Source organism: Sphaerodactylus townsendi, linkage group LG03, assembly GCF_021028975.2.
Source record: "Sphaerodactylus townsendi isolate TG3544 linkage group LG03, MPM_Stown_v2.3, whole genome shotgun sequence".
Lineage (NCBI taxonomy): Eukaryota > Metazoa > Chordata > Lepidosauria > Squamata > Sphaerodactylidae > Sphaerodactylus > Sphaerodactylus townsendi.
In genome coordinates, this window is record NC_059427.1 from 107,766,153 (window position 1) to 107,789,305 (window position 23,153).

The following is a 23,153-nucleotide window of genomic DNA, read 5'->3' on the forward strand; positions in this document are numbered from 1 at the left end:
CCTGGAAGCAGCATACAACTTTTCTAAGGAACAATTCAGGTTCACTATCATTGCTGGTGACTGTGCTCCTCTCATAATTGTCCCCTCCTCTGGGCCTGCTGCCTCTTAAGGGGTGCACAATGAAGAATCTGGGTGTCCTAGACAGTGAGTGACACCCTGGCGCTAGGACTGCAGGGCTGTTAAAGCGGCAAGAAGGCAAACTGTGCATCAGGCTTGATCAATGCATCAACCACACCAGAGATGGGCGAATGAATGAGGCTGCCAGGTAGAAACTGCGCGAGGGGAAAAGAACTACAACACCCGGGCAGCTTCACAGGGGTTGGAGTTCTGCGCGTGCCCATGATACTCGTCAACGTGTAATCTCCTGAGTGAATGAGCGCGCACACCATTACATTTGCAACAGAGATTTTGGTGGGGGGCGGGGGGGAGGCGGTGGGCTGACCCGCTTTTCGCCCGGCACGGCACACCCTAGGGGCATGTGTCCGGCTTCCGCCCTTCCCTCCAGCCTCTTCGACCAGAGGCTGGGGGGTTGATTTTATTTTGTCTTTCGGGCGGGAGGGTTTTTCCAGCAGGAACCGAAGAATTCCTGATAAGACAAAGGCTGAAGGTCACCGTCCAGGAGTCACCGGCAAAGGTGACCGTCGCGCGAGATGTTCGCGTGGTGTATAAAAATTTGTACTTGCTGAAGTCTTTTAAAGTTTAGGGCAACTTGGAAGCGCCTCCTTCCGAAGGATACGGGCGCGAATTGACAGTGGGAAAGGCAGTTTTAAATTTGCTGCGTTCTGCATCGCTTGTTTTAGGATTCAGATTCGTGGCCGAGGAGGTAGTCCAGTGCCGGCATTGCTGAGACCCACAAAAGTATTCTCTTGAAGAAAAAAAAAAAGGGGGGGGGGATTAGTAAAAATCGGAGAGACGCCAGGAATAGCTCTGGCTTGAATGGCTATTGCGGGATGTGGGTGCGGGCTGTAATACTGCAGATAACATAATAAAACATTAAATTTTGTAGCAATTCTTTTACAGATTGTGGTAATGGCGTTGTAGTAACCCTTTGTACTACTGGAAGAACTTTGCGGGAGTTCACTCCTCTGCTTTTGGTCCTTCCAAGAAGATTTATGCAACTGATATTATGTCTGTTTCTCTGTATCTCCAAAAAAAACCAAACTTTTGAGGGAACACCAAGTCTGAAAGATACCTATCGCGGGGCAAGTTAGGTTTTGTGAAGTTGTGAGTCGTTTGAAAAAATAGATTAAGTTCATTTTCTTCATTTGTTTCCTGCTCCAGGTGTTGCCTTTCCCTCAGGAACTAGTATTTGGATGGGAAGTATCAAAATGGAGGAGCCATGGTGGAAAGGAGACCTTGCAACAGAGATTCATCGAACTCTGAGACTGAAGGTTTGATTAAGTTAGCTGTCTTTTCTCCCCTCACTGGTGCCTGCTTTGATCAGTGTTTCTTGTAATGGTGATGAGCTGCTTAAAGAAGAATGACTACTCCTTCTGTACAAGAAAGCCATATGTAATTGACACTGGGCATGAAATTAAATAGTCCATCATTCAAATGTTATTTTCTTTGATATACACTGGATTAAAAAATAGAAATATCAAAAATAAATAATAGTGTGTTAATACAGTTGCTTGTGGTTCCCTAGGGAAATTAGCAGGCACAGAATGAATGCCCCAGTCAATGGGCATTTACTTGGCAAGTAAATGTATGCTCAGCATTGGGCTGTAATTTTTTGGCTGTATTCCTTTGAAAAGTCCTGTAAGCAGTTCCTTCACATTGACCATGCTGGAAAGATCCCCAGGTGTGGCCTGCATCTGCTTGATGCTCCATGCTTGCTTAGCTCCAGTAAGGCTAGAATCTAGATGATCTGGTCAAAGTCTTGATAGGAAATCATGCTTGGGTTCTATAGAAGCTAGAACTCAAGTGGTAAAGGCTTTACAGAATGGGGAATTAATAGGGGAAATATTTATATAGTTCTTCATCATGTCTCCTCCCCTTCCACCTTTCCTTCATGGTCATGTGTGGGTTTTTCTGCCAAATAAAGTGCATCTGCTTAGAAATGTAGTCAAGTGGGGGGGTGGGATATCATTAAAGTTCACACTGAGCACTGAAATAGCAGTTGTTGCATCACACCTGCTGTTGCCATAATGTGTGAACTTGGGATGGGACTGAGGATGGAAACCACAATTAGGAATAGTTGTGGATTGACTGCTCAGGGACATCATTAGCAGTCCAATCCTCTGTTTGATCTTAGAGGGTTGCCACTGTGTTCTGACCTGCCTGAGCTGTTTGGTACCTTGCCTTCAGTGTGCCAAGCTGCCATTCTGTTTTCCTTTTGTTCTGTGAGCACTCTGTGCTGAGACAAGACTAGCATCTGTTTGTTGCTCAGTGGGAGATGCTTGCTACTGCATCCTGTTTGGGGTGCCTTGTCTTCTAGCTTATGGAGAATTGAAGAATGAAGGTGGAGGGCACCTTGATTTTGTCTTGGACTCAAGACCTTCTGTGTGCTTCTGTTAGCTGTGTGTTTTAACACTTATGTTTTTGAAAACCAGCCTTGCACAGATGAGTTCCCAGCCCCACCTGTGGGAAGGATGCTGATCAGCCTCACGACTTATGTCTGGACTGATTCATATGCTAAAGAAAAGGCTGGTTCCCATTGTTGTAACTAAGTTTTAAACCTCTGCAATGTGGGGAAGGAATGTGCTCACAAATGTTGTCTAAAAGCACATAATCATACACTAGACCTGATTAAGGGCATAGGTTTTTAAAGCATGTGCTTGCCTGTTGCATGTTCCTGCATTTGCTGGGGACTTGCCTTCCACATAATGCATGAAGCAGCCTGGGTGAAGTTCATAGCTGTCCATCGCTGCAGTTTGTGTTGTGAAGCAGAGTTCTGAGTAAAATGGAGCTGCCGGCAGTCCTGTCTCAACCTTACATTCCAGCTGCAGGTTGTTCTGTGTGAGCCAGGAATCTGCATGCTGTGTGTGATGTAGGAACTTTGGAAAGCATGGCAAGTTCTGCTCTCATAGCTGAGTAGAGAGCTTGTCTGGCTAACTCCAGCTGGCCCCTTCAAAGTCATAACATGTGTTTGGAGAGGTCATATTTTGGCAGCGTGTTGCATTTTCTTTCTTCAGCAAGTTATATTTTTGTCATGTTTTAAAAGTATCTACTTCGGTTTAAAATAAAAGTTGGTTTATGTATCTCTTTTTTTAAAAAATCCTTCTCCACAGATGTGCATGGGAATAGCATATGGCCACAAGCCATATATTATCCGCCCCTTTTATATCTTCCTTTGAGTTTTGTTTTTCCATTGTTCATTGTGTTAACAATGACAATGAGAATATGTTTAGCCTCTGCAGAGTAAGCTCAGGTTGCTGTGCATCGTTTGAAAGGGGGTGCCATAATGTTATAGTGGTTCTGTAATTATAGAGAGGTATGTGATTAAGATGCAGATACCTAAAAGGAAAAAGTTGATCTGGGTTATAGTGCTAGAAAAGGAAAAAGTTGATCTGGGTTATAGTGCTAGAAAAGAGTGAATTTATGACAGATCAGATTTCACCAACATTGTCTAACCACACCCTCACCTTTCTGTGACTTAAAGCAAGAGGGACATTTTCAGTTGAGGAAACTGTGCAGAAGGAAGCGTTTCTCCCCCCCCCCCTCCCTCCTGAGCACAGCAGTCTTAATCCATCTCTCACCATCCCTGCTCCAGTCTGGAATTTTTTTTTTGACGCCATAAATTAAGCTTTGGTGATCCAGGCACAGAGCTTCAATGTTGCATGTAGTTAGATCCTGAGCATCAAGATGATGGCTATTTTTGCTCCCAAGTAAATCTTATTATGATCTGATGTACCCATTGTCCTAATTAGCAGTGAAATGTGGCGGTGGATGCAAGTCTTTCCCTTGTGCCCTTTCCATTTAGTTTCTTCAGCCCCATGAATGTGGGTTCCCAATGTCACTATTTTTCAATATTAGGTAAATACTTCAGATCATGATCACTCAGTCAAAAATATGCTTTGGTGTTGTGTTGATAGTCTGAATTTGTTTTTCGCGTGAATAGTACATAAATATACTGGAAAATAACACACGTGATCCTAAATTGAGTCTAAAGCTTGGGGGAAACAGATGCTTAACATTCTGTTGTCTCATTGTAAAAGTTTCATCCTGGGCAAGGAACTTTAACAGCATTGGAAATGCAGGCTATATTTTGTCTAGCTAGACATTCTTTCTTCATTGCCCCTTCATTGTTTCTGACTATGTCTGGCTTCTTTGAGGGTGGTACTTTGTTTCTTATCCCGTATGATCTGCTTGTGTTTTGTCCTTTGTTCATGTCTGATATGGCAAGTAGCAGCTGGGTTGAGTTTCAGAACACTTGAATTAGGTAGGGATTGTTAACATTAACATTGTAACTTAATCCTCCTCTCTCTCTCTCTCTCTCTCTCTCCCTCTCCCCCCCCCCCCCGTAGTCTGGTGGTCTTTCCAGCCAGGTGGATTGGTGAGGGGAGACATCTGCAAGCAGGCAAAACAAATGTGCCCATTAAACTGTAGCAGGCCTGTGAGTGGGGACTGGTGCAAGCTCTTTAGACAAATAGAATTTCTACTTCCTGTGCAGTTGGTAGAATGTTGTGCTCATTTGCATTAGATTTTAAATCTACTCTTGTACCTTCCACCTTTTGTGTATCCAATAAACCAATTTCAGATTCACATAAGATCAGATGTGGGGGCCTCTTTCATGAATCTTGCCATATCTGTTACTTTCCACGTTTTCTTCTATCAGGCATACACATTTCACAGCTTTGAAATGGATTTGTGGACAGAGCCTTTTTTTTACAGGAGGCATTTTCAACTTTATTCTTACTTGGCGTTAGGTATATACTGTAGTTAGAATGTGATGAGACATTACCTACTTTGTGACTTTTGCAATGCTTTGCATTGGAATAAAACTTTGGAGAGGGATTGAGTTCCTGTAGTGTATCTATTTTCTGATTTAAAATTTTGAATGTTCCTGTATTCCTGGCCAAAAACCAAAATGTTCTTCAGATAGACTTTATCTGTGGAATTAACGGAAAGTAATGCATGGGGGTTCCATGGGCACATATTCTAGCATAAGTTTTCATTCGTCACAGCGCACTATATCAATAATAATAATAAGCATTTATTGTCATTGTGCACGCACAACGAAAATTACAAGCATTCCCCAATGCACACTATTTCAGACCTCAAGTAGATCTTTGTAGCATCCAGACTGATGAAGACTTTTGGTGGACTCGGGTATTTGTACACTGTGTTTTGCCAATTTGGTTAGTCCTAACAGAAAGTAATGCATGGGGGTTTCCCTTGGGCTTGGATTTCCATAAAACAATATTTTTTTTCAAATCCAGTTTTTCTATTACAACTGTGCAAATGTTGTGAAGTTCCTGTTCCTGACTGGATTGCTGGACTTTTAAACACTTCCATATAGTTTCTGCAGAGGTCAAACAGAAGACTGGGTGGTGCCATGTAATTGACCTGTTTATTTGACTCTGGTGCCTAGATAGATCGGTAACTGTGTTTACCTGAGGAAATGGGTAATCTTGACCATTACATAAGCACTTACATTGAATCCCTTATTTTAAGGTTCTTATCTTGCAGGGGTTTGAACCTACAAAGATGCTCTCCTTAGGTTTAATGACTACACAACAATGTCATTTTAAGCACTCTAATAACTTTCAAAGCCTTAACTCATCAAAACGTATTGCAATTGTTTTACATTGACTTTACCAAAATTCTTGACCATCCAAATAGTGTCCCTTGATCTTTGTTCTGGAATCTCCTTGTTTGTTTCAATACAAATCAGAGATTAGATGAAAATTTAGTATCTTTTCACAAACGTGTGTATTAAAAATAATTGCATGTGAATCTGAAAATTATAGTCTATGGATTAAGTGTTGAAATGAGGCTGTTTTAATTTTAATTCTGATATAATCACCAAGCCTCATAAAGACCTTGTGTAATTTGATTATTAAAAAACAAAATGGAAGATAGGTTCTTAACTCTTAACCTTAAAGGTAGGTATCAGGTTAACAGAAAAAGTTGAATTCTCTCCCTCCACTCCACACCACACCACAAGCAAGCCTGTAAAAGGGGGTTCATTTTTCCTGCCTGTCTAGTTTTTAAAATAGTTTTATGCTTGTAGTTACTTTACGTGAATGAGCTGTTTTTGCAAAGACTGTTTTGGCATATTTTATTTTTAATTCTGCTTTTCTCTTAATCTCAAAACTCAAGATAGCTAGTGGTATAAAATAATTAAAAGTGTGTATATCTTGTGAGAGAGATTCTCCAAAGCATATGATGGACAATTGGTACATAATCCTGTCAACATCTCTTCTAAAATTATTCCCATAACTGATGTTGGGTATTAATCTATGCCATGATAATATTGTCTTAATGTAGAATCCACTAGTTTTTGGTGGACTGAATCTCTTTGGCATTTGTGGCCCCATCACTAAGTGGGTGACCCTCAAACGGCTATGAACGAGCGAAGCAAAGTGAATTGTCTTTCAAAAGATGCTGGATGTTTATTCATAAAGAGAGCTTCTAAGTTTTTATTGCTTTAGTTGCTATTGCTTTAGTTGCATCGAAACAGGTGGCAGATGCTGAACTGGTGTTCTGACTTATAAATAAATATTCATTTTAATACCCCTCCTCCCCCTTCCCACCTTCTTTGTGTTGCTGTAGGAGCTGAAACTCCCTGTGTACAAGGCTCATTCTTCACAAATGGGGATGCGGCGCTATTTGGCTGACCTCTTGACTATCCTCAGCAGCCGCTGCCAACTCTGCCCCACAGCCCGGCACCTCGCAGTCTACTTGCTGGACCTCTTTATGGACCGCTATGATGTTGCCGTCAAACAACTATGCGTCATCTCAGTCGCTTGTCTTCTTCTTGCAAGTACGTATCTGTTGATGCTGCAGTGTGATTGAACTTTTCGTGGCAAATAATATAGCTCTTGCCTATGGAGTGTGCTGAGAAAACAAGCTTTGCATATGATGTGCTTTTTTAAAAAGTTCCTTTTGGTAAAAATGCGGAGAGCCTATCCACAAGAATTCCTTATCACACTGTGTTTTAGAGAAATGACATGCCCAGAAATGCACCTAGAGAGCATTTCAGTTTTATAAGAGGTGCCCTATCAGTGTTATACTAGCCAGCACCATGGGAGGTGCTGTTCCATTAATTCACCTCACAGTGTCATTGTAATGGTTAAAAGTCTACAGGCATGTTGGTAGGACCAGTTAATGTACTGTTCAGTGTTAGGAGAAATGAACTCGTAAGATTGTCAACAGTCTGAAAAGTACATCCTTCATTGCCCTGAAACACATAAAGGGCACCTAAAGGCTCCTGTTATGTGATGTTTTGTTCTGATGGAAGGTAGCATGGTATAGCCCAGTGGTGGCGAACCTATGGCACGGGTGCCAGAGGTGGCACTCAGAGCCCTCTCTGTGGGCACGCACAAAGTTCATCGTGCGGGGGGGGCGGGGGGGTTGGAAAATCACCCACCACACACACACATCTAGGCTGGCCTGGGCATGATCCTTTACCTGAGAGTAAACTCGATTGCTGGCAATGGGGCTTGCTTCTAAGTAAACCCTCCTAGGGTCATGATTCACCCGTTCGAAGCATTGTATGGTTGCTTCACCAAGTTTACTCCCGAGTAACATGTGCAGAGCCAACCGTTTTTTTCTAAACTAAAACCTCAATATTCAGGTTAAATTGCTATGTTGGCACTTTGCAATAAATAAGTGGGTTTTGGGTTGCAGTTTGGGCACTCGGTCTCGAAAAGGTTCGCCATCACTGCTATAGCCCAAGCTCTGAAGCTAAGCAGGGTGGGTACTTGGAAGGGAGGTCACAGGAAAGACTGCAGAGGAAGGCAGTGGATTTCTCACTTGCCTTGAAGCCCCCTTGCTGGGGTTGACTGCAGGTTGGCAGGACTTCACACATAATATGATGATATGTGTCTTTGAATCCCAAAGCTGCATGAATTCCTGGGTTGTGGCCTTTTCTGTGTACTTGTCTAAGTAAGTCACCAATGGCTGTGCCCACAGGATTGCCTTGCCAGATTCACACGATAATACACGTAGTGAAAAAACTGGGTGCCTGTAAAGCACTTATATCCCAACACAAACAGCTTCTCATGAAGGAGGAAATTCTTATAGGTAATATTGAATAAAACCCAACAGAGCTTTTCAAGGTCAGGTTAAAATTTTAACCATAATTCAGAAAACAGTCCAAGTTGAATTCACTTGGCCAGTCTACTCAAATAGGACCTACTGTGTCAGAGTTCTGCTGTATGGCATCCTGTTTCTCACAGTCGCTAATCAGATTCACAAGCAGGGCATGAAGAAACCTTCCACCATTACTGTTGTGTTCCCCTCCCTCCCTCCCTCCCTCCCTCCAAGCAACTGGCAATCTGAGAGAGATGGTCTCTGAGCTTGGAAGTCCCATATAGCCATCACAGGAAATAGCTGTTGACAGATCAAGTCTCCTCCATGAACTTGACGAGTGCTTGTTTAAGCCATCTCAGCTGGTGGCCCTCAACACATCTTGTATATCCTGTATGGTATCTAATCTTTGTACTGATTATCCTAGGCAATTGATGTTTTCCTACCTCAAACCTTCAAGGACATAGAAGCTGTCTGGTTGTTAAGGCTCAGTATTATTTCCCCCTGGGGAGCTGTCATGGTAGTAAATAGATGCTTTGGGGGGACTTGTTAGGCAAGTCCTTGATGAGGGCAGCCATAATGGTTTCTGGCACAGCTGAATTCCAAGGAGCAATCTAGAAAGGGGAGAAAGGAGCACCCCTCATAAAACAACAAAAGCAAAAGAAGCTGTTCAGCTTGTGGTGTCTTGTAGCTTTCCTTAGTTCGTTATTGGTCCTTTGTTTTCTGCCTCACAAAAAGATGTTGCACATAATAATTTAAATCTGGCAAGTCTGAAAAGTGTTGATAGTAAATAGAAAAAAGCTTGTTGAGGCGGAGTCAAAAATGGCAGGTATCAGTTTATAGTCGAATCCAGAAGGAATGTGGATGGGGAGGTGTTTCCAAAACAAATTATAAAAGAGGACTGTATAAATAACCAATGCATTTAAATATCACAAAGTATATTTGCATATGTAATTCACCCAAAAAGTAGACATGAATAAAATCTAATCAACTATACAGAGGGGGAAAAAAATCAAACTTGATATGCAAAGTTGCACACTTTGCAAGGTAACCCAAAGAGAAAGAGCTGAATTTCAACTGTAACCAAATAAATAGGATTGCTTTTTCTTCAACTTTAAAAGGTACAACGTGGCTTTCCAATTCTTACTTCAGAAGTTAAATCTCAGCTGAAATACTATGGAAATTGAACAGTGACTCCTGCCAGCCCTTGTAGCTTGAGTGTAGTCTGTTTCTGTTCGGACTTAAGCCAGGAACAAACAACTGTAAAAAGACACTGAGTTGGTTCAAATTTAATGCAAAACTGTGGCTTAAGTTAACTGTGGTTACTTCCTGAAGCTAGGGATCCAGCCCGCAGTGATCAGCGAAGATTTGCTTGTCTTGGCAAATTCTGGCTTAAACGCTTTCTCTGTTTCCCTTCCTGTGAGAGACATGACTGATAATTTTATATGTGTAAAGTATACAGAAAAGCAGAGAGATGATCATTCCATTCCCAAAAAATTGTTTCCTCTCAACAGGCAAATTTGAAGAGAAGGAGGATAAAGTGCCAAAGCTAGAGCAGCTGAACAGCTTTGCTTACATGTGCCACCTCAACTTGGCGCTGACGAAAAAAGACCTGCTGAAGATGGAACTGCTGCTCTTAGAAAGCTTCAACTGGAACCTTTGTCTGCCAACACCAGCACACTACATTGACTACTACCTCTTGGCCTCTGTTAGCGAGACTGACCTACACAATGGCTGGCCTATCACATCCATAACCAAAATCAGAGCTTTCATGGAGAAATACGCTCACTATTTCCTGAAAGTCTCACTGCAAGGTAATTTCTCAGCTCAGTGCTGTGGAGAGGCTGTATCATTCCAAGTCTGATTTGCTGTGGTGTTGATGGAAAAAAGAGGTGGAAGCTTCTGTTCCCAATGGTCATAATTTGAAGCTAGGAATGTTTTGCATCAAGGACCCACCTTTCCCTGGTTCAAAGTGTGTGATTTTGCTACTGGCTTCAAGCAAAAATGAACACCTCTGATAAATGTCGATTTAAGACATGATTGGTGAAATCATGCTTTTTGATGGTTTGCATCTAATAGGTCAGATTGTCTGTCATGCTCCAGAATGTAATCTCATTTAGGTCTTCGATAGATAGGGCTGAACACAGAAATCAGGGCTGAGTGCCACAACCTGAAAATCTGTCATGTTGTCATTTTCTCCTGTGGCATTTTAGGTTGTGATGACAGATTTGAAAGGGTTCGAGCAACACCTAGTGCAAGAAGCCATAATGTGGACTGATTGCAATTGCTTGTGGTTGAGTTCAAGATTTTTCTCTCTCTGCAAGCTGAAAAAAGCAAGGGCATGCAATATTAAGCCGTCAGCGTTTCTAGACAGTTTCTGCACTGGCGGCAGAAGTGGCTGGCCACCAGCATAATTCATGCTGGTGGAGCCATGGGACTGTTCGCACGGGACTGTGCAGGCGCCACTGAAGCTGCTGCCGGCCACAGAGACGGTTCCTCATGGAGCCACCTCTGGTCTGTGTTGTTTGCTTACCTTTTCTTCCCTCCCAGGCTCGGGAGGGAGTGGGGGACACTCCCACGCTACCCTCTGACCCCTGGGAGTCAGAGGGCAGCGTAGGCGTGTCCCTTCTCCCTCGTGAGCCTTGGTGGGAAAAAAGGTAAGCAGACAACACAAACAGGCAGCACCTAAAAGCGGCACCCTCAGGCCGGTGCCTTTCGCACTGCACCTGCAGGAAGATGCCACTTTCCAAATAACTCGCTTATTGAGCAAGTTAGGAAAGGAGCATTTTCCCACCATTTTTTGAGGGAGAGCACGACGCTGCTGTGCTGTTCTAACAGTGCCCCAGGGACGGTGATTTTATCGCCCCTAGGGCGCTGTTTTTGGTCCATGCAGCAATGGCCCTAGATTCCATGGCCTGAGGCTCCTGCTGTGTCTTTAGAAAGGAAAAACATTGAAAATTGCTAAAGTTCACCTGCTGTCAGAATTGAGCAGGAGCCAAAAAACCAAGACGTTAGTTTTTCCATCAGAAAGATTCTTAATACTGGATAACACATCATGACTTGGGGCGTAATTATTTGGAAATAAATTACACTGATTTCAATGGGATTTACATCCTTAGTAAATGTGCTTAGAATTACATTAACACACAGTTTATTAACTGGGATTTGATGGCAGTGTGTATTAAATGCCTAATTAAGAACACCCCTCCAAACCTCAATGGATTTCCATGAAGTCTGCTTTTTACAGTAGTGCAGTAGACTCAACAATATTGTCTATAAGCAGCAATATTGGCCTTGAGCTAGTTTTCCATAAATTCATTCTGATATCTTTGTTTATTGTTAGAATAGTTGCACGTTTTATGTAGTTTGTTTCCACTATTCAGCACAAAATATTCTCATCATCAGCACTCAAGTCTACAGGGCTAAGTTGATCAAGGTTGCTTGTTTTAGGTGCTAATTTTGCCTTTTGTGCCTTCCAGATCACATTTTCCTTTCCTTCCGGCCTTCTGTGGTCGCTGCTGCTTGTGTGGGTGCCTCTCGTGCCTGCCTTGAGATATCTCCCTCTTGGACCACACAGCTCGAGATGCTGACATGTTATTCCTGGGAGCATCTTTCTACATGCATAGAAATGATGCTCATGTAAGTTTTGAACAAAGATAGAACACCCTGCTTATATTTTGCCTTATAATGGTTATACCTTGCATTATAATGAAAATGGTGTTTACCTGCCAACAATTCTTCCCCCTCTTCTTTCCACCCTGCCCAAACTGGAATAGGCTATGAAATACCACTATCCCAAACGTTTTTTTAATGAGTTGTGGAGCCAGTATGTGTACTGTAAACCATAATAAATATATCAAATCAATACACAGAAAATGTATTGCATGCATTAAGGTGATCCCTAAAAACCTCGAGTATAAAGCACATGAAAGGGGATCTTTTCTCTGCCTTCCCCTTTCCTCAGCATTCCTCTAACAGCCAGTTCAGGCACTGAGGGAAAACTTGTGCCCCAAATGTCACAAGGCTCTTGAGAGGTGTAATAAGGATGAGGAACCTGGTGGAATGGCATCACCTCTCTCCTTTTGTTGGAGGTGGTGCCTTGACAGAGCAAGGTGTCCATTTGGCCAAGAAAGAAGAGAATCAGTTTTTTTTTAATTTCCTCCTCTTCACTGCAGCGTGCCATGTTTCATAGCTTTTTGCCAGAAGGGTGCTTTGTCCTCCAGTGTTGGCTTTTCAGCAGTTAGACAGCTGCCAGAAGAAGAGAAGAAAATATCTGCTCTGCTTATGGTTCATAGGATCCAACCCATGGGGAAGGGGATTAATCATAAGGAAAGTACTGTTACAGGAGAGCAATTCCCCCACCTTCTTTCTCTCTGCAGTCTTCTGTTCCACCACAAAAATGTGTTCCTGTGTATCAGTGCATCAGAAAGAGCAATGTAGAAAGCAAATTGGGAGTCTAGAAAAAGAGAGAAAAATCAGCCAAAAAAATCTCCCTGCCTTCTTCCTCTGCAGATGGAAAAGCCGTTCTATCAAAGGAACTGTTCCTGCACTGATAGAACAGCACATGTGGATCTAAGCCAAAGTTTAGTTGAGTTGGTAAAATGTACCTCAGGCATAAAAGGTCGATTAAGGATATCTGTTATTAATGTAAGTAATTTATTATGCTAATTCAAAAGAGAGAAAGGTAACTTGGACAACTGAGGAAGAAGTAAACTACAAACATCGAATAAATACAGATACAATATGATCAGCTACTAAAATACAGTATGGTTAGGTTATAAAATGCAAATATGGATACAGAAGTTGGGTTTTATTCAAGCTTCTCTGTCCATTTCAAAGGCTGGGAAGCAGCAGCAAGATGGAAGCTGTTCCTTGAAGCCTGCAGAAAAGCAGTTTGTAAAGATACGTAGCCTGGTACAAGTGACGAAGTACCATGCCTACCCCATGTGGTTGTATTGTATCAGTTAGGCATAGATTTTCAAGAAAGTGGAATTAGAGGAGTTTTCCAGCGCTGAGTTTCTCCAAAAAGTAGTTGCAAGATAATGTGGAAAAAAAAGCTGGCAGTGTGGACCTAGATGGTGGGTGTGAACAAGAGAATCAATGTAATATTAGCCTTTTCAGTATCAAGTTATACAAGTCAGGATTTTAAATGCCATTCACACATTGGTAGCAAGCTGTGTAGTGTTCTCTACCTTTACTTTCTCCTGCCAAACTGAACCCAAGTGGCCCTCCACATGAAGTTATTTCATATGAGACATCAGGGAACTAGGATTTTTAAAAACCTAACTTTTATTCATTGCTAGGGTTAGGGAAAATACGATTGTTCAGTAAAAAGATATTAAAACTGTCTACAGGTAACACACATCTTTTTACTGGGCTCATTAAGTTATAACAAACAGGTTTCTCTCTCTCTCTCTCTCTCTCTCTCTCTCTCTCCCTCCCTCCCTCCCTCCCTCCCCACCCCACCCCACCCCACCCCACCCGGCTTTTTTGGCCATCCATAGACCCAGGTTGGCTGTTATCTGCTCTGCCAACACAACAAACAGACATTCAGGAGATTGGTGACTGACAAAAAGTGGCAGGATCTTTGCCCATCCGTCACACAAGTAGCACTGGAAGTACAGCCTATTTTCTCCCTGAGTTCCTTTTGAGGCCATCTGTTTGTCCTGGTTTAGTCGTATAGTATTAAGGGAAAAAGTCATGATTGTTTGGTTCCTCCCAACCAGGGCTGGATTAAGTCTTACTGATGCCATAAGCACAGTCCAACCTTGGTGCCCCGACCCATCCACTTTGCAATTCACTTTACTTGTAGTCCAGTCTGACCAGATTTCACACATTATATTCACAATACAGTCTGTTTTTTATTTCATGTATTTAACATTTTATAGCAAAAAGCAATTTATTTTCTTATAACTAGGGCTGGCTGTAGAAAAATGCAATTTTTCAATCATCTGTATTTTAAATTGCCATAAAGGACCAATGCAAAAAAATGTTAAAACTTATCATTTCAAATGTTTTAAGTTGGAACATTTTTCCGAACCTTGCAAAATAAAAAATGTAGCCTACAATGTGCTGATTTAGCTGACAGGGCACAGGTAGGCAGGCCACAAATATACAGATATCCACCATTATTGTGTACATAAACAAACCACCTCTTATTTAATTGTTTTCTAAAACCTTAAAGATACATCACATTTTAACATTTATGGATGATAAGATAATTCTTGTCTACTTATTTATACTTTAAAGTTTTTTTCTACTTTTTTGCAAAGTCTCTTATGTCAAAATTGATCAGGCATAACAAATCTACCTCTATGCCAAGCAGACAAGGCATCGAGTCTGTCTTGTTGCATTGATATTCTGTTGGGATTTTGATATGCTATGATATCAGTGCACATGCTTATAGTCAGTAACTTTAGCTGCCAGAATTCACATTCCCTAGGTTGTGACACTAAGATAGGATAGAGACATGTTGATCTTTATGCATTTTAGTTAGGGGTATTGGCTGCATTTCTGTCTGTAAGTAAGATATACATGTATGTGACAGAAGCCTTTATTGTGGGATCCTAGTGCACCTGAAGTTGAATTAACTTTTCTTGTGGTGGTGGTGCCCCCTTTCCCCTTGGTTTCCTAAACACATGCTTATTATGCTTAATCGTTAATCCAGGACTGCTCCCAACAGTACATTACAAATATTACCTGCATTGGTTGTTTCATGTATGTTGAATATTCTTTATTAGCCTGACTGGGTCTAAATCATAGCTTCAGTGGAACCATGAAACGGCCCCTGTGTATTTATTTTGCTTTCAAGTTCATAATGGGAGTGACTTGTACTTGTACTTTCACACTAAAGGATGATGTGAGTCAGAATGGGATTTGCATCTCTAGTAAATAGCTGCTTTGGGTGGGATATATGGAGAATGGTTCTGCACCTTAAATATAACATGTATTACTTGGCTCATAACCATTATTTTACGATAAAATGATGGGAAAATATACAAATGTTTAAATTAGAAGTAATTTATTTTCACAAATGTTGAAAAAGTTGCAGCCATGGTAGGAAGAGCCGTGCAATATTTACCCTTCCTGCATTCATGCCCACTGTTGTTTTTCTTGGTTGAATTGGTGGTCCATGTGAAAAGATCAGGTGGTCCTGACCCCAGCTCTGGTACCAGACCCTCATTGATGTCCTTGGGGAAGAGACTGGCATTGACTTTTAGTTGTAGTAATCCTTTTCAGAAACTTTTGGTGTAAATTCTGTCGAGCTCAGTGTGACTTTGAGAAACAGTGCACTAAAATGTGGTAGAACTAGCAAGAACAGGAGTGCTGGCAAGAAAGCCCCACTCCAGAAATAGGTATGCAGAGTCAATTAACACTGAGGTAACCTCGGTTTTCTTTTATTTCATAGCCTGTGAGATTTACTTGTTCTGGCAAGGATTGGAAAGACCAAAGTTCCAAGTTCAGCCCTGGAGCTCAGTAGGATCCAGCCACCCTGGCAGCCTTGTTTATAAGAATCAAATGGAAGGGAGAACCATGTAAACCACCTTGAACTCCTCAGAACAGTGGTTTCCAAACTGGGGGCTATGGCTGCCAGGGTGCCACAGAGTTGTAGCAAGGAGTCCACAAATCCATATACACACTGAGCATTGTTATTATGATCTTTTTGTCATTTTCTCAGTCAACAAATGCTGGAAGTACAGAAACTAGAAGTACAGCTGCTCTCATACATTATTGTCCACAACATATTTTATGTTAAAAAATAGTTTCTTTAACTCAAAAGTGGGGGGGAAGGTTGGGAACCACTGCATTGGTGGCTAGCAAGAGGTTGTACTTTCTTGTTACTAACTTTTGTGCGGGGTTTGCTGCTTTTTGTCTTAACAGAGCTCACAACAAGGACATCAAAGAAGCCAGTAAGGATCAAATGACACTCCTGCAACAGCAGCAGCAAATTGTGGAAAACCTAGCCCTGCAGACCCCCACACAAGTCCTCTTTCAGCAGTCAAGATATCACCCCATGACACAGCACTCAGCGCTCCTCTCACAGTTCCACTCTCCAATACAGGATCTGTGCTCTGCTTACCGGGACTCTTTACAGGCTCCGCGACCTAGTGGCCTTGCTTCAGGGAATAGTGATGATTCACTGCCTTCCTACTCCACCCTGCCAGCCAACTTCCAACCTGTTCTGCAAACCATGTCCATTCAAGGGCCCATTACTATGCAGGTCGCCATTTCATCAGAGCCGAGACACTGTCTTTCTCTGACATACGGCAGCAGTTATTTCAGCAGGCATCATTCATACACAGCAGGTTGTTTTGACAGCTGAACAGTAGCAAGAGGAATTAGTAATACATACCACCAAGGTTTTGCTTGCGGTGTGTACCAGGTTGCACCTACCACATGACAAAAGAGTTCCATCCTGAAGTTGCTTCACTGGAACTAAATCAATCTATCAGTGAAGCTGGTTTTTGCTTTTAAAGTTCAAAATGTGGGTGCCTATCCTGCAGGAATTAGCATAGCAGAACTTATGAAAAAAATGCAACACTATACCTCACAACTTTTTCAATATGGCTTAATTAAATGGTGGTGGGTGGATGGATAATATAATTTTCCTTTTATGGTTCTTCCATTCAAGAGACTTCTATGAATTCGGAAGTGATGTGAATTTTAAAATGGTTCTTTTGAATAAGGAAACATGGGGAAATTTCTGGTTATCATCCAACTTTCTTATTATAAGATGGCTGCAGTTCTTAACACTGGAACATTTTGTAGATACCTCTCAAATTGTCTTCAATCTGTGAAATTTTCATGAAGAATGTTCCTTTCCTTTCTCTGACCATATGTTTCACAGATGTTATGGTATAACAAAAATATGGTGAATTGTCAACCATTTTGGCCTTACCTTTTCTCTTGAGATGTGGCATTAGTAGACAGAAACCCAACTGGGTCACATGTTTATAGTATTTTTTTTCTTTAAAATGCAATCTTAAATTACCTCTAAATATTTAGGATGCTGCTTGCCTTACATAACAAAGTATCATTTGTTTGAAGAACGTGGTTTACAATTTATGTCAGGGATTAATGTTTACTTGAAAAGAATCTTAGGGGGAAATAATATGTATTGAGGAAACTGCTGCCTTTTAGCATAGTATGGTTAGTATGAGTTAGTAAGAGTAAAGATGGACAGAAATGTATGTTGAAGAAAACCTTTTAAGCTTCATGGGTGAAAATATCTAAGGTAATAACTGCAGTCCTTAAACCACTAACTCTGGATTAACTCTATAGACATCCACAAAACCTGACGGTGTCACATTGCCTTTGTAGGCTATAATGAAATGCTGACCACGGCTTAGTTTAAGTACCACCATTCATAACAAATCTGCTGATATAAGCTTGAATTAACTGGTCAACTCAGAGAGAGACCACCTTTTGCTATTGTCTGTCCAGAGGCTGGTTTTTCCCATGCTTTCTATTCTAAAAGCATTAGATGGACATGAGGATGGAACTGCCAGTTACAAGATTAGCAGAAGGTTCTCCCATTGTCTCTTCCTTGTAAGGCAGCTGTGGAAGGGGGGGGGGCATAAAGAGGTCAATCCTCAGGTGAGGAAAGGGCTGCTTAACATTTGCTAACCTTCCAGTTGTTCTCAGGGCTGTTCTTAATTTCGTCCCCTTTCTGAAACAAGCTGGACTTCCAAACTGGAAGTGAGTACGGCTGAGGGAGAGAGCAGCATTTGCAGAGAAAAATCAATGAATATAGGAAGGGTCACATTTGCCTACAAATCGCCCCCTCCACCTGAACATGTACTTCTGCCCTACGTCCTGTGGCCTCCGCTGAGCATAGTTCCTCACTGGATCATGGCCTTGACCATTTTTGTGCGATTAAGCTTCAACCTGTGTCACAAAACATTAGAACGCCTGAATGTGAAATGCTCACTTGATATGCAGCTATTGTTCTGCAGTTGCTGAAAGCCAGTATTGTTTGTGAATAAGGTTCTCAGAACTGCAGACCAGACTATGTGCAATATATTTTTATTCTGTCTAGTGTTCCTGAGTGTAGTGATAGGTTATTTTGCTTTACGTTATATGTTTTTTAAAGAGAAAATCATTTTAAGAGGGAGTGATGAGTTGGTTTTTAGGGCAAGGGATAACTATTCCCTTTTTGGATGAAGCTTGGTGTTCAGAATCAACCATGTCCCTAAAATGTGTTTCAGTCCAGACATGATACACTCTAACAAAACATGTAACACAATAGAGTTGGACTTTTATCTTTTAATGATTTTTTAAATTAAAAAATAGTGTAGTAGGTTTGTGTTGGGGGGTTGTGGTTTTTTTGTATTTATACGTAACTATATTTCTACAAAATCCTGTGTGGTTTAAGTAGATTTTACAACCATGTACTGTATAAAATATCACCTGGGAAGCTCTGGCTGAGAAGGCCGGTATGTTCTTATTAAATCCTACTGAGGAGCCTTTTTGTGTTGCAGTTCTAGTCATCTTTCCATCTTACAGATGGTTATTCAATAAAAAGCTCAAAATGCTAATGGTCTTGTTGAGTTTCTTTGTCTTCTCCCAAGGGAAAGAGGATCTACTCACATCTGTTCACACGCACAAAATATAAATGTTTTTGTCAGGTACTTGTAGTTTCCTTAGGGACATTCATATCATGTATCTGCAAAAGTGAAAAGTTTTTGCAGGTATACAAAACCCAATGTGAACTTTTCTAATGCTGAAATAGCCTGTCTGAGTACACCTAAAACATTGATGGCATGAAATATTTCTAATTCCACTTTCTCACCACTGCTAGTAAGAGTTAAATAATTTTTTGCAATATCAATGTAAAAGTTCAGTGATAAGCCTGATTTTATTCCATTGACTCTGGCTCCCAGCTTGGATCCAGCACAGGGTTTCCATGAGCAGAAGAATGCCTTCCTATGGAGTATGATCTTCTCACCATTGCCCACCAAATGTTGCTGCTAGAAATTTTGGAGGCTACAGAAGGGAGAGGGGAGATAAGGTATTGGCCAGGCACCCCAAAAGTGCTGGTCTGGATCCAAGCTATGCTAGTTAACAGTCTGTTTTGGATACCAACAAGCTGAGTAAATGAAATATTTTCCAGCAAGTTGGAATTTCTTTCCTCTACTTCCTAATGCTTATCCTGAAATTATAGATGCCCTATCACTGCTGTGCTGTAGAAGAAATGGCAGTGCTGCTGGTTAGAGGACAGGCCTCTTAAACATTCCAACCAATGCCTTGGTTTTCAAATAATCAAATGAATTCTGAAAGAGAAGCAACAGGAATGTCAGAGTCTACTTTCTCCCTATTGGTAGTAGAAGTTAAAATAATTGTGTTTTCAGAATGCCAAGGAATAGAATCTGAAGTTTTGAACTGTGATGTGCAATACAAAAAAGAAAGAAAAATAGTCCATAGAATAGAAACAGCACAAAATTAGAAGGGAGGAAGAATACATCATTTGGTCTTTGGAGTACATTTGTCTTCTGCAGGCTGTTTTTGTACCGTGTTCCTTTGGGAACTCCCTGTTAATAAGCTGTGTCTAAACAGTGGGTGTCTGAAATTCAGACTGGATCTCCAGTGGAGAGCAAAAAGGGAAAGCTTCTGAGCTCAAGTTTTGTAGGATGGAAGTTAAAGCCAGAATATTGAATGAAAATGAGACTGCAACATCAGTCAATGAGAAAGAGCCATAAAAGATTTGTGCACTGTGAGCTATTCACTGGAACACATGCTCAAGATTGGTTGCTAAGCAACAGTGCAAGACAGCCCCACCACATGGCTGTCTTGAAACAGACAGGGCCAGGGCGGCATTTGAAAATACTCTGGTTTTTCGTCTGAAAAACTTGATAAATAGGAGAGTATTGTAACCTGATCCTTCTTAGAAATAAGCCTCTCTTGTGCTCACTTGTTCTGTGGAGTTTCTTTTGCAGTTTGGGAAGAAACAATATACAATCTGAGTAACTCAAGTCATGCAAGACATAGGCAGGTTTGTGAGCACAGTTCTGGTTCCCCACACAGTGATTGACTTTTTGAAAAGGCTCAGTCACAGGATGTTTAGATGTTACTTTTCCAGAGATCTGGATGCTCATACAATATGTTGCAAATATCGCATCTAACAGTGTTCCCTTTTTGCAGTACTGTGCAGTGAAAACTGGGAAGTGGAGCCGATGATACAGTACAATAATATTCAAAAGCTGTTGTGCGGATTATGTTTCTGTTGAAAAAGATATCCCTCTTTCCTCATGCTTTTGCTGACTCAGTTGACAAGTCAGCAGTTGATGTCACATGACATCCACAGCAGATTCCATTATTTAATTCATTTATATCTCACCTTTCTCCTCAGTGGGGTCTCAAGGTGGTTTGCATCATTTTCCTCTACATTTTTTTTTTACAGCAGCCCTGTGAGATAGGCTGGGCTGAAAGAGAGTGACTAGCATACATGGAAACAGTTGTTCCATAAGCACAGGATCCAATTATCTATTCTAAACCATGTGTCAGACAGAGCAAAAAAAGGAAATGGAGACCAATAGCAACAGGTATTATTCTTGGATATAACATGCCACCACTTTAGCAGTTCAGTATCAGGTGTTATCAAACAGACTAGAATGCATCTGTATGGTATACTTTAATTTTAGATGTGCAGACAAGCACTAGTCTGTTGCAGCAAAATAAAACAGGAGTCAGAAGCACCTTATAGGCGAACAGCAATTATTCCATTATAAGCTTTTGTTACAACTGACTTCAGAAGAAGGCATATTTCAGTGATTTGATGGGAAGTGAGTTCTGACTCATGAAAACTTACAACAATAAATGTAGTTTGTCATAATGGTGCCACTGGATTACTGATTATATTGTACCTTGTACATGTGAGTCTTGTGTTCCTTGTTTTTATCATGCGTACCCAGTTCAACAGCTGTGATTAGACTACAATAGTCACATGGTTTATGCGGGTGTGGGGGACACAGAGGAGTATAGCACAGTCTCATACTGGATTGTGTACCTGCTAGTTTCAGTTTATGAAGTTGTACAGCATCTTTACACTCCGCCCTGGCAGCCCAGGTTAGCACATTCTCATCAGATCTCAGAAGCAGGGTCACTAACCCCTGGCTAGAATTGGGATGGGAGACTTCCATTCCAAGGTATACCATGGTTGTGCTGTGGCATGGTTGTGCTGTGGAAGCAGGCAATGGCAAACCACCTCTGAATGACTCTTGCCTTGAAAACCCCGCTAGGGATCACTATAAGCAGTGGTGTAAACTGAAACCCCCCCATGCTGAGATCAACTCCCCCTTGCCGCACCCACCGTGCCCTCCGCCAAACTCCACCCATACCTCTGCTGCCGAGTCAGCTGTGACTTGATAGTACTTTCCACAACCACCACAGCTCCTTCCTACTGGGTCTTTACCATAATACTATCCTAAGTTTGCCTGATCACTATTTGAAGGCTTCCAACTAGGAGATACACAGATGGTGTAGCTGAAGATGGGAAATTAGTTGATTGCCCCTCGCCTTGTATTTGCATAGAAGAAAGTTACAAAAATAGACAAGGAGCATGTTACGTATATCAGACTTTATTCTTCATTTTCCATTGTGGAAAAGGGCTGTGGTATTATTCGTTCACCAGCTTCTTTTCTATGCCATTCTCTTGCTGATTCTCTTGAAGGTTACACCAGCAACTGTAGAAATCTGCAGCAAAGTAAAATGAATTGTTTTGAACCAAGAAGCTGCAACCACATAGCCTTTCAGCTGGGATGTGCTGCTAATTCTCCTCCCTTCTCTGCAATTGCTACTGACACAGGAATCCTGGGATCCCAGGCCTTGAATTTATTTTCCTCTAATTTCTATGTACCAGTGATATTCAGTGGCTCAGGGGCTACCTGTGGCTCTTCTGAGCGCTGTTTCCCAACATGGCACTGATTTGCCCCATTGTGTGGTGTGGTGAGGCTTGTGGATGGCAGATGGTGCCCACCTTAATAATTACTGTTAGAGGGATCAGAGGATGAGTAAGATGCAAGCCTGCCTCACTTGTGGGGGGCGGGGGTGAAAGAGTTTTTCTTCTCCACCCTTCTGTGCATCCTCTGTGCTTTCATCCCAGCACCTGGGCAACTGCTGGGAGAATAGCAAAGTGACCCCATAGAAGAAACAGTGAAATCACCACCACCATGTGGCAGCCCCCTCCCCACCCAGGTAATCTTGCCAAGGGAGGGGCCCAGTGGTCAGATTCAGCAGGTTTGCACCACTTCGGCAGAACTGGTTGTTTAAATGGTTCTTGTAAACAACCAGTTGTTAAATTATTTGAATCCCACAATTGGAGGGGCCTTTGCTTTTGCTCATGTTCTCCTTTGAACAACTCACCAATTTTACACTCTCACCTTAACTCCTGTGCCTCGTGCTGAAAAGACAGCAAGAAGGCTAAGAGGGAAGACCTTCTCCTCAGAAATACAAAAACTGGCTAAAGTAACTAAAGAGATTATAGTTGCATATTTAATATTAGCTAGGTCCAGTAGCACCTTAGAGACCATCAAAATTTTCAGGGCAAAGCTTTCCATATTAATATGAAGTGTATCAGATGATGGGAGATTTGACACTTGAAAACTTATACCCCAGGAATCTTGTTGGTCTCTAAAGTGCTACTGGGCTCAAATCTAGCTGTTCTACTGCATCAGCATATCTACCCTCTGAAACTAAATTTAATATTAATAATTATATTTTATATTGTGTATGTGTGTTTTGTGAAATGATACACAGGGCATACAGTAGCCATATGGCTCCTTGGGTTGATTTTAGCTGTGAATCTGGCTTTCCATGAGTTGTGGAGTGAGTCCCACTGCTTGCATTTAAGGATGAATAAAAATGTAAATACATTCCAGTAAAATCTGTAAGTCCTACTTGTGTTCTTTCATATGCTGTTGGCATTTACATGAAAGCAGAAGGGCCTATGAGTTAGTCAA

The 23,153-nt window shown here is 41.6% G+C and overlaps 2 protein-coding genes across 4 annotated transcripts in view; one reads left to right on the forward strand and one right to left on the reverse strand.

Annotated features, from left to right (window-relative positions):
* Positions 1–428: 428 nt before the first annotated feature.
* On the forward strand, positions 429–18,734 carry CCNJL (cyclin J like). 2 transcript variants are annotated; one of them, XM_048492203.1, is made up of 6 exons: positions 429–634; positions 1,282–1,391; positions 6,718–6,928; positions 9,711–10,010; positions 11,676–11,835; positions 16,078–18,734. In XM_048492203.1, the coding sequence occupies exons 2-6, from the start codon at positions 1,314–1,316 to the stop codon at positions 16,517–16,519; spliced, it is 1,191 nt and encodes a 396-aa protein (XP_048348160.1). In that variant the 5' UTR covers positions 429–634; positions 1,282–1,313; the 3' UTR covers positions 16,520–18,734. The 2 variants fall into 2 exon arrangements, with proteins under 2 accessions (XP_048348160.1, XP_048348161.1); XM_048492204.1 differs by lacking the exon at positions 429–634 and adding an exon at positions 742–823.
* Positions 18,735–21,757: 3,023 nt separating this feature from the next.
* Positions 21,758–23,153, reverse strand: part of FABP6 (fatty acid binding protein 6) — a 32,548-nt gene continuing 31,152 nt past the window's right edge. For both annotated transcript variants that reach the window (XM_048488459.1, XM_048488460.1), the window contains one exon: positions 21,758–21,888. In XM_048488459.1, coding sequence (XP_048344416.1) covers positions 21,835–21,888 — 54 coding nt within the window. In that variant the 3' untranslated portion in view covers positions 21,758–21,834. The remainder of the gene's footprint in view (positions 21,889–23,153) is intronic.